At 41.3% G+C, this 12,147-nt stretch overlaps 1 protein-coding gene across 1 annotated transcript in view; it reads right to left on the bottom strand.

The window, feature by feature from the left end:
- Positions 1-12,147, bottom strand: part of LOC107544212 (F-box/WD repeat-containing protein 12) — a 30,378-nt gene that overhangs the window by 13,606 nt on the left and 4,625 nt on the right. The window contains exons 3-4 of the mRNA XM_087822532.1: positions 6,187-6,350; positions 5,675-5,793 (exon numbers count right to left, since the gene is read on the bottom strand). Coding sequence (XP_087678658.1) covers positions 5,675-5,793; positions 6,187-6,350 — 283 coding nt within the window. The remainder of the gene's footprint in view (positions 1-5,674; positions 5,794-6,186; positions 6,351-12,147) is intronic.

Raw genomic sequence — 12,147 nt, 5'->3', positions numbered from 1 at the left:
GCTCTCTGATGCATTCTGTAAAACTAGCAACAAAACAAAATATAGACATATATAACATGAATAGAGATTAGAAGTGTTTAAGTATGATTATTCAGAGCCCTAGCAATATATTAAATATATGTGTGTGTGACACATGCATATGTATATGGGCAACACAGTGCAATGATCTGTTAGGGTTGGTTCCAGAAATGCAAGGACAGTTCAAATAATTTATTATATTTTCAAGTTAAAACTGGGAGCCATAGAAAATAATGAATAAATGCCCCCAAATTAATGGAACCTGTTGCCATATTTCGACAGCCATTCCTGACTTTTAAAGTCTCTATGCCCGTCCGGGCGTGGCTCAGCAGCTGAGCATCGACCTAGATCCAGGAGATCTCAGTTCAATTCCCGGTCAGGGCACATGCCCGGGTTGCGGGCTCGATCCCCAGGGGGGCGTGCAGGAGGCAGCCGATCAATGACTCTCTCATCATTGATGCTTCTATCTCTCTCCCTCCCTCTCCCTTCCTCTCTCTGAAATCAATAAAAATATATTTTTTAAAAATACATATAAAATCTCTAAGTAACATCTCTCTAAATACTAGATAATATTTGCCAGACACTGAAAGCAAATATCAAATTCAAAAGAGATCTGCACAGCAAAGGAAACAACAGAATAAAAAGGCAATATATTGAATGGGAGAAAATATTCACAAACTATCAGATAAAGGGTTAATTTCCAAAATACGTAAGGAGCTCCTGTAACTCAAGACCAAAATAAAACAACCTGATTTAAAAATGGGCTAACATCTTGAACAGATATTTCTCTAAGACATTCAAATGCCCAACAGTGCTCAACGTGACTAATCATCAGGGAAATGCAAATCAGAACCACAATGAGATACCATCTCACACCTGTCAGAATGGCTGTTCTAAAAAAATAACAAGTGTTGGTGAGATGTGGAGAAATCAGAACTCTTGTGCACTGTTGGTGGGAATGTGAATTGGTGCAGCCACTGCACAAAATAGCATGGAGGTTCCTCAAAAAATTAAAATACAATCCAGCAATCCCACTTCTAGGTATTTTTTCTAAGAATTGAAATCAAGATCTTGAAGAACCCACACTCCCATGCTCACTACAGCATTATTCACAAGAGTTAAGGCATGGAAACAACTTAAATGCCCATCGATGGATGAATAAAGAAAATGTTCAGCCTTTAAAAAGAAGGAAATCCTACAACATGTGACAACATGGATGAATCTTAAGGACATTATGCTAAGTGAAATAAGCCCATCACAGAAGGGGAAATACTGTAGGATTCCACTTCTATAAGGTACTAAAATAGTCGAACTCATAGAGGCAGAGAGCAGACTGGTTGCTGCTTGCCAGGGGTTGGGAAGGAAAACAGGAGCTGCTGGCAGGCGGGTATAAAGTTTTAGTCATGCAGGACAAATGAGTTCTGGAGATTGGCCAAGCAGCACTGGGTCTATGGTTACTGTGCATTTAAAAATCTGGTCAGTCACACCTGTCAGAATGGCTCCATCAACAAATCAACAAATGACATGTGCTGGTGAGGGTGTGGAGAAAGGGGAGCCCTGGTTCACTGCTGGTGGGAGTGCAGACTGGTGCAGCCACTATGGAAAGCAGTATGGAGGTTCCTCAAAAAATTAAAAATGGAGCTTCCATTTGACCCAGTGATCCCACTTCTAGGAATATATCCTAAGAAACCCAAAACACCAATCAGAAAGAATATATGCACCCCTATGTTCCTAGCAGCACAATTTACAGTAGCTAAGATCTGGGAACAGCCCCAGTGCCCATCAGTAGGTGAGTGGATAAAAAAGCTGTAGGACATTCACACCATGGAATACTATGCAGCTGTAAAGAAGAAGGATCTCATACAATTTGGGACAGTATGGATGGATCTGGAGAGTATTATGCTAAGAGAAATAAGCCAGGCAGAGAAAGACAAACATCACATCATCTCACTTATATGTGGAATCTAAAGAACTTAATAAACTGATGAACAGAATAGATTCCGTGACATAGAAGCATGGATCAGACTGACGATTCTCAGAGGGAAGGTGGGGGTGGAGAGATTAACCAAAGAATTTATATGCATATATGCACAACCCAAGGACACAGACAATGGTGTGGTGAGGGACTGGGGAGGAAGGTGGAAGGGGCAGAAGGGGACAATGGGGAGAAAAAGGGACATCTGTAATATTTTGGACAATAAAAAAAAATCTGGTCAGAGGGTAGATCTCATGTTAAGTGTTCTTATCACAATAAAATAAAAATCAAGAGACAAAAACTAAAGGCATACTTAGAAAAGAATCAGGAACAAAACAGAAATGCCCACCCCTACTAATCAATATGATGTTAGAAGCCCTAGCTAATGAGTAAGGACTGAAAATAACAAACACAAATATTTGAAAATACATTATTTTCAGGTGATATAATTTTAAATATAGAACACCTAAAAAACTACTGTAACTGGATAATGTAAGATACAAATACAAAAATCAGTAGTTTTCCTTCATACTCACAGTATCAAGATAGAAACAGAAATAGAAAAAATATCCCATTCTTATGCTATTACTAGCGTATTACTTAGAGGCTTCTCAGCTATTATTCACAACAAAATGAATCCTCTACACCTCATGTTAAACTTACTCTCTTCACAAAGACTTGACTTACCAACATAAGAACTGAACAAACACAAATAGCCCATGATTCTCAATAGGAAGACTTAATACACTATAAAACGTCAGCCCTTTCCAAAATGATTTATAAAAGTAATGCACATCAATCAGAATACATTTGATTGTTTTAGATGTCAAAACAATGGTTCCGGGTTCACGGGGAAGAATGACTGTGAGAAAATTTTGAAGGAGCAACTGTGAAGAGGCTCTGCCCCACAGATATTCAAAACTGCAGCACACCACCACGCAAATAAATAAAGCAGAAAAGAGGTCAAAGAGAGGCCTGAACATAAACAAAAACTGATATATAAAACAGGGGGAACTGTAAGTCAGTGCAGAAAAGACTGTTTATTCAGGAAACGATGCTGAGGTTATCTAGCTGGAAAAAACAACAGGCAAATCCTACTTCCAATCATATACAAAAATAATTATTGAACTAAAGATAAAATGTAAAAAAATTATAATTGTTCCATTTATTGTTGTTGTTAATCTCTTCCCATGCTTAATTTATAAATTAAACTTTATCATAGGTATGTGTATATAGGAAAAAACTTAGAATTTATAGGGTTCAGTACTGTCCACAGTTTCAGGTACCCGCAGGGAGTCTTGGAAGGTATTTCCAGTGGATTAAGGGGGAACTACTATAAGTGCATATCGCTAAGTGAAAGGAGCCAACCTGGGAAGAACACATACTGCATGATTCCAACCAAATGACTGAACTTTTAAAAAATAAGGTTGAAGCAAATGCTCCTAGGGGTACTAAGACTGGGAAGCACGGCGGGATGGGTGTAGAAGGTTCCGCCACCCTGAAACAGTCTCACTCTGGAAACAACAGACCACACACTAAAGGAGAGTTTGGTAAGCTGCAGCCAAAACCAGCAACTGCCCATTTTGTTATTTTGTACTTTAGTTTAAAAAAAAAAATCGAAAGAATATTTCAGGATGGGAAAATTACATGAAACTCATATTTCAGGTTCGCAATGCACTTTGACTGGAACACAGCACTTTGCTGTCCTGTTGTCTGGGGCGGCCTCTGCACTGCAGCAATCCAGCGGAGTAGCTGCGACGGAGCCCCCCGGCCGGCAAAGCTGAAGATGTTTCTAGCTGGCCCTCACACGAAAAGCGCTGACCCCCGCACCAAAGCTCTCTTGGTTCAAGTCAGTCCTTTTTGTTTTGGCAACTATGAAACCACCCAGCTTTCAGGTCTTCTTCTTACCTAAGAGCCCCTAACCCTAAGCCTGCCGATGGCCGTGCATCCATGGCCCGAGGCAGGCCTCTTCCAGGAGAGGCCTGTGGAAAGTGGGCAACACAAATGCAATGAACACAGGCCGGCCACCTACGCCCATCAACCACTGGACATTACGTGTCAAACATCATCGTGTGTAAGAAAAACCAAGCACGTGACAGGGAAAAACCAAGATAAACAACTGAAAAGCTGAGCATGGAGGAAAGAGAAATGATGCAAATGACTGTATCCTTTAAACAGAAAAAGAGCAATCGGAGAACAATAAACAGTTCTTAGAAATTAAAAATGTTTCTGTAAAGCAGACAGTCAAAAGACAATCTCTAAAGTATACACATCAAGAAACAAAATCTATTAATCAAATATAAAAATCAATAAATTGATAGCCACCAAGAACACTAAAATCAGAAATGATTAAAAAAGTGGTTGCCTCTAGGGAAAGAACCTGAGAAAAGTAGCAGGAGGTGTGTTTTTCACCTCTCACGAAGTATCTTTTAGTCCCACTTTTCCTGTTATATAAAAGCCTTGACAGTTTCACTTTCATGATTCAAAAGCAAAACAAGTGATAACCATAACTCATTCCAAAACTGCTTTGGCCTTTTCCGCAGCCCCTCTGATTTTCCCTTTCCAAGTCCCGACCCAGTCCTGGAGTCCCTTATAGGAGCCAGTCTGGAATCCTGCATCTTTCTGGAATCCTGGGCTGGGATCCATTTGGGACTTTCAGAGACTCACTCACACATCAACAGCCACCAGTGGCCTCAGATCTCAGTAGGCCATTTAAAGCACCACCTACCATCACCAAAGAAACACAGCTCACACCCATTTTCTCTCATGTCACACCTGTTTCTAATGTCAAGTCTGTGCAGAGTGGTGACCCAAGGCTGGCACAGGGGTACAAGAATGCAACTCCCATTAGCCAGCTACTCACGTAGACTGAAAAGGAAGGCCCGGGACATGGCCCAGATCATGGTCAGAGGTTGCTAAGAGCCAGGGTGCCCTCTGCATGGGCCAGAAGAGAGGTGACCTGTGGGGAGTTAGGTGGGGACCCCAGGGGCCCTGCTTGGGGACCTCCCTGCTCTCTGTACACTAAGTTCATGTGAAAGGAACCTCCACTTCCAGCAGAACTGAGCCACAGAGAGATAAGCACCCCCGTCACCATGAGGTACTAGGGGTGCCTGTACTTATGTAGGGAGTCCAGAAACATGAAGTAACCTAGTTTTCCAGGAAGGGACCCATTACAGGAGGGTGGGCTACATCTAATGTGTGGTCCAGGCAGAACTCTGAATTTGCAGGGGACCACAGACTCAGTCACACCCCCTCTCCAGGCTCAGTCTACACTTGTATAAAATTAGGGTGATAATTACACTGAGTAGTCTGCTCAGGTGCTGTGAGAATCAAATGAGAACGGATAGGAGAGCTTTTAAACTATAAGCGCCAACAACACATGAAATACTAATCAAGTTGAAAGGTTTTAACACCCAGCCTGCATGTAGGGGTGACTAAGAGCTCCCACTCCCTGGACACAGCCGCTGGAGGGCCAGCATCAGCGTCCCTGTGGAAACCACAGCACTGCGCAGCGGGAAGGCCGGGCCGTGTCATTTGTGATCACTCAGACTCCAGTTTCAAGCGGTGCCCAGGGTGGCGACTGAGTCTCTTGTCACTTAAATTTCTCATCTGTACAATGGGGCCCCCACTCCTCACCTCAGAAGTTGCCTGTGATGGTTAAGTGAGACCGAGGACACTCACCTCATGCAGATCCCAGGCCCGCACGGTGCCATCTGAGGACGCAGTGCACACCACAGACTTCTCATGCCCGTCAAAGCAGTACTTGTGGGGTGAGACATAGGCCAGCTTAGCTATCTCTCCTGAAAGAGAACACTGCCTTGAATGGACACTCCTGCCTGGAAGGTGAACGCTCGACCTGTGAAGGGCAGGTGAGGCAGGCACTCCTTTCTCTCAGCAGCACAGCAGGCGCTGATTCGGAGACAGCAGTGGGCAGAAAGGGCTAGGGCTTCCGATCTACAGCTCGGGTTTCACCCCAGGACTGCCCACAACCTACCAGCCCCATAGAGATGTAATGACCCTTCCTCACAGGGTTACAGTGACTGTCAGTGACTTAACACAGATGTCGAACCCAGCACAGAACGTACCCGTCAAGTGGCATTTTCCAACTCTGGCTGAAACACAGAATCCCACGAGACAGAGCCGGGAGAGTGAGAGGGGGCAAGCGCGCAGCTACTGCACCCCGCGAGCCATACCTTTGTGCCCGGCCATGGCTTTGCAGACGAAGTCCTTCTCTGGGCGCCCAGATTCCACTCGGAACTCCAGCTCAGATCTGCAGAGATAGTACTGTTTCCACGTTCGTGTGCCTGGAGTCATCTGGGAGTCTTTACAGGAGGACCAGCGTCTCAGACACAGCTGCCTGAAAATAGACCCACAGCTGCAGGCAGGCCAGAAGTCATCCGGAGGTACTATGGGGTCAATGGGCCTAGCTTCAATTCCTAGCTTCACCACCTATTAGCTTGAACACCTCACTCTGCCTACACAGGCCTCAGTTTCCTCTACTGTTAAATGGGAAAAATGATGAGCTGACACAGTGAGTACGCACCATGTGAGGTGTACGTGCTTTGTGTGTGCCCAATATGCATAGCAACTCTGTGACATAGGTCCTGATCTCCACTCTACACGAGGACAGAGAGGCAGAGAGTGGCAAACACTTACCCAAGGTCATGCAGCTCTGAATATTTTGAAGTATCCAGCTCTTACTGTTGAATTGTCTATCTTTCCCTTCAATTCCATCTGCCTTTCATGTATTCTGTTGCTATTGTTAGGTGCATATATGTTTATAAATTTCATATCCTGATGGATTAACCTGTGCTTTTTGTCTTAAAGTCTATTTTGTCTGATATTAGCTTGGCCATTCCAGCTTTCTTTTGGTTACTGTTTGCATGGTATATCTGTTTCCATTCTTTTATTTTCAACCTGAGCCCTTGAATGTAAACTGTGTCTATTGTAGTCAGTATGAGGTTTTAATCCCTTCTGCCAGTCTCTGCCTTCTTATTGGAGTGTTTAATCCATATACATTCAATGTAACTACTAGTAAAATAGTATTTACATGTCATTTTGCTTATTTCTTATTTTTAATATGTTTTTGTTGATTTCAAAGAGAGGAAGGGAGAGGGACAGAGATAGAAACATCAATGATGAGAGAGTCACTGATTGGCTGCCTCCTGCATGCCCCCTACTGGGGATTGAGCCCAAAACCCGGGCATGTGCCCCGATCAGAAATCAAACCCGTGACACTCTAACCACTCACTGAACCACACCAGCCAGGACAAACAAAATTCACATTTTATTTACACTGAAATAAACTAACTTATGAAAATCTAGTTTTAATAACTACTTAACTTCAATAGTATTCAAAAACTTTGCTCCAGTATAGCTCCATTTCTTTCCCCCTCATGCTGTTATTGTCATACAAATTACATCTTTATACATCATGTACCCAAAAGGGATTTACAGTTTTGGCTTATGCAGTCTTAACTCACATAGCAGAAAACATTACAAAAAATAATTTATACTGCCCTTTACATATGCCTATATAGTCACTTCACAGTGCTCTGTATTTCAAGTGGATTCAAGTTCCTGTCTCATGCCCTCAATCTGAAAGACTCCCTTTAGTATTTCTTGCAGGGCAAGTCTACTAGGAACAAACTCCCTGAGCTTTTGTTAATCTCGAAATATCTAATATTCTCCATTTTGCTAGATACAATATTCTGGGTTACAATCTTTTTATTTCAATACCTTCTAGGCTCCATGGTTTTTTATGACAAACAACCGTTAATCTCATTGGGGGTCCTGGATACATGAAGAATTGTTTCTCTCTTGATGCTTTCAAGTTTCTGATTTTGGCTTTCAAGACTGATTATAACATATCTCAGTGTGAAACTCTTTGAGTTTATCCTACTTGCAGTTCATTGAGTTTTTGGGTGTGTAAATTAACATTTTTCATCAAATCTGGGAAGTTTTCAGTCATTACTTCTTTAAATACTTTCCTCCTTTTTCCTTTCTCCTATCATTCTGGGGACTCCTGTTATGCATTGTTGGCACACTTGATGGTGTCCCACAGCTCTCTTAGGCACTATTCATTTTTTTTATCTTTATATTCATTATGTTCCTCAGTCTGCATAATCTCAATTGACCTAACTTCAAGTTCACCTGCTGAAATCTACTCTTGAATTTTTAGTTTGATATTGTACTTTTCTACTCCATAATTTCTATTTTATTTTTTGTAATTTCTCTTTATTGATATTTCAATTGAATGGGACATAGTTCTCCTACTTTCCTCTAGTTCTTTTCACATGGTTTCCTCGAGTTTTTTGGACATACAGTTGACTCTAGAACAACATGGGTTTGAACTGCACAGATTCACTTATAAGTGGGTTTTTAAAAATACGTTTTATTGATTTTAGAGAGAGAGGAAGGAAGAGGGAAAGAAACATCGATGTTTGAGCCCGGACCAGGGATCAAACCCTCATCCCAGGTATGTGCTCCAAACGGGAATTGAACCAGCGACCTTTCGGTGTATGGGAAAACACTCAACCGAGAGACATCAGCCAGGGCTATAAGCAGATTTTTTTCAATAAATATGTACAGTACTGTTAATGTATTTTCTCTTTATGATTTTCTTCTCTCTAGCTTATTTTATTGTAAGAATATAGTAATACATATAACATATAAAATATGTGTTAATCAACTATTTATGTTATCGGTAAGGCTTCTGGTCAACAGTAGGCTATTAGTAGTTAAGTTTTGGGGGAGTCAAGAGTTATGCATGGACTTTCATTTTTCCAGAGTCAACTGTATTTAAGTCAGCTGATTTATAAAGTCTTTTTCTACTAGGTCCAATGTCTAGGCTTCCTCGCAGACAGTTTCTGTTGTGTGCTTTGTTTCCTGCATATTAGCCATACTTTCTCTTTGCATGACTTGTAACTTTTGTTAAAAACTGAAGATTTTACATGACATAGGTAATGTGGAACTCTGGAAATCTGATTCCCCTCCCCCCAGGTGTACTGTTTATGCTGTTTGTTATTATTGTTTGTTTAGTGATGTTTCTAAACTAATTCTGAAAAGTCCGTATTCTTTGTTATGTCTGGCCACTTAAGTCTCTGCTCAGTTAAATTAGTGCTCACTAATGACTAGACAGAGATTTCCTAAACATCTAGAACCACTAAGACTCCCAGTCATTGCCAAAGGCTCTGTGTATATGTCGGGGCACATGTTCAGCACTCAACCAGGCAGCTGACTACTCTGCCTTATCCTTGGCTTCCTTCACAGAACCTCAAGGTCAGCCAGAGATGTGAGCTTAGAGCCCTCTTAGGTCTTTCTTGAGTTAGCACAAAGCCCTGCATGTGCACAAGACCTTCTAGATTTCTAGGAATATATCTGAGCTTTCCAAAATCCCTAAGGATATCACATTCCCAGCTTTTTGGGGTTTTTTTGGTTAACCTATTGTTTCTTTAACTGTTATCCATCAGCTCTGAGAGCCACAAAGTTAATCAGCTGTCTGTAACTGTTTTTGACAAATGCCCCAAGGTTTCACACTGGATGAACTCCAAGTCAGGCAAAATAAAGAGAGCCAGCTTGAGGTCTTCCAGGAAACACCAGACAGGTCAAATAATGCCAATTTTCTGGTAATGAGGCTTTGAAGTCTCTCTAATCCCCCTTATGGAGTGACAGGTTCCTGGTACACTGTGATTGTGAGCTACTGGCATTCAAGGCTATCATAGAGTTGGAGGGAGGTTATGGGAATAGGGCAAGTGAAAGCTTGCTGTTCTTACTGAGATTAAGCCTTTTTTTTCTTGAATACACACTTCCTAGACTATTGTAAGTCTCTGGTTAATTTCCAGAGTTCTGTAAAAGTTGATTTTGACAATTTGTGTCAGTTTTCTCATTGCTTTTATGGAGAAAATTTTCAGAGGTCATTAATCCACCATTTTCCAAGAGTCTGCATTCTTAACTTGCATGTGAATACTGTCAATTCTCTGATAGTACCACTATCATAAGATTGTTGATGATGAAATATTAGGTCACCCACACTGCAGAGAATACTGAACCCCCACCTAGTCTGTGGGCACCAAGGTGAGACATAGTTCTTGCCCTAGAGGCACTCTCAGCTGGTGCTTAGGAGGAAGATAAGCAAAACTGAAATTGAGGGGAGAAATACTAAGTTTCAGAAGGGGTAGCTTATGGTGCCATGGGAGCTGAGCACAAGGAGAATGGACATCTGGCTGGAAGGAGGTTAGGGAGGCTTCCGTGACAGAGGCTTTCAACATTCCAGTTATCAGAGCTGATGTGGCATCGCAGGACTCTAGTCCAGCACTCACATCTCACAGAAAGAAGAACAAGGTCGGGTAGGAAATAACTGGCTCATAGCCCACGGCCTAAACAAATACAGCAGAAAGAATTTCTGTCCATCAAAGCCATATACAGTCACTGACCACGTACGTGCCAGGCTTTATGCAGGCACTAGGGACCTTCTAACACACTGAGAAAGGCAGAGTGCCTGTGTTGGATAAAGGTTTTCCTGTGCTTGCTGAAACTCTGGTCCCTGTACCAGAAGTAGCATAATGGCAGACTGTGGGCAGAATTGGACCCCAGATTATATTGTTTGGCCTGCACTGAAATGGCCCATATGAACTAGCTGCCAACACTTAAAAACCTGGAGATCTCACGTAAAAATCAGGTAAAAGCAGATCTAGCTATACTGAACCCAAATTCCCACCTGATAAAATTTGTCTGGAGCCATACAGAGATGTACCCTTTAGACAGGAATGAGCTCTCAGCTCCATCATAGTCTTCAACATCCGTTTTATCTCCTAGACTCTAAGGCCGAGTGTCAGCTGCCTCATATCACCATTCCTAAAGGCTGTTGATTTTCTTTTAGTTGAAATAAGAGGTAAGGGAAATTTCTTGTATCCATATCTCAATCTAAACAGTGTGAAAATAAAAGCTAGACCAAGAAGATAATGTGGTTTAAGAAAAAGGAGAGATGACACATTTCTTTGTGGAAGTGGAGTCTATTTCTACATATTTAAGGCCATTATACATCAAACCATAAGGAGGACCCATGACCAATATTCAGAAGAAATGAGAAAATCAAATGATTTGACAATAAAAAAGGTCGTAAATAAGGATAAAGTATGACTATGAGTAAAGTATGTGATATGCCTCTGGAATACAATGATATATCAAGTGAAAAATATCACCCACCAAAACCTTTCACAGATGGCAATTAATAACAAAACAATCTACTATACTCAATAGAAATTATGTACCTTAAACAAAAGAAAATATTTGCAATTTTACTTCTAACCAAACACTAATGCCTAGTGTGTTGAAGAAATGACAGAATTAAAAAGGTCATGAAGCATTTAAATAAGTCACTTGCAGCCTTTTCAATTTAAATTATAAAGTACAGAGTCAAAATACACGTCCAGTTAGCCACATTTATTTACTGTGTCCATAAGAAATTTTATGAGTCTGGAGAGCTTTGGGGCCTGGTACTATGATAGGCACAGTACCAGAAATGACACGTGTATGTGATAATGCTCCTGCAATGCTATTGTCCCAGCCCCACAAACATAAACACAGTACTTTTTTTAAGAACATAGGTAGCATCCCAAGAAATAACTTTATGCTAAAAAAAGGTTAGCACCAAACACTATGAAATAGTAATGAACCAAAAACCCACCTGTGACGTGGTTTGCAGACAGCTGAACAATCTACTTGAGGAACCTGGAAGCATGACATGGTAACATATGACATACACGTGGAGGTCAGGGGATAAGCTGCTGAAGAGTTTTGGTTTTTTGGAACTGCTGACCAAAATATACTTACTCATATCACTCAAATGGAAATTCCTGTCCTAGCTTATCAGCAAAGAAGAGAAAAAGACTAGGGTCTAGGGTTGGCATCCTACCCATTTTAACAAGTGAACCTTGCTCTGCAAGGGCTTCAACAAATAGTTGCACCAATCCATGAGTCAATTCATTTATTCCTAGCGACACAACGTATTTTAAAATCACATCTGGCAAGACATAATCTCGTCCACTTACCTACAGATAAATCAATTTCCAGAACTAAATGCTACATCTACAGTATATTCCCCAAATTGAGATAAAGACTGAAATCCAATAAAAGCTCTCTTACTTCAAAAG

The sequence above is a fragment of the Miniopterus natalensis genome, chromosome 12 (genome assembly GCF_054644295.1).
Source record: "Miniopterus natalensis isolate mMinNat1 chromosome 12, mMinNat1.hap1, whole genome shotgun sequence".
Taxonomy (NCBI): Eukaryota; Metazoa; Chordata; class Mammalia; order Chiroptera; family Miniopteridae; genus Miniopterus; species Miniopterus natalensis.
The sequence above is the reverse complement of the archived record's forward strand: the minus strand, read 5'-3'. Positions and strand labels throughout refer to the sequence as shown.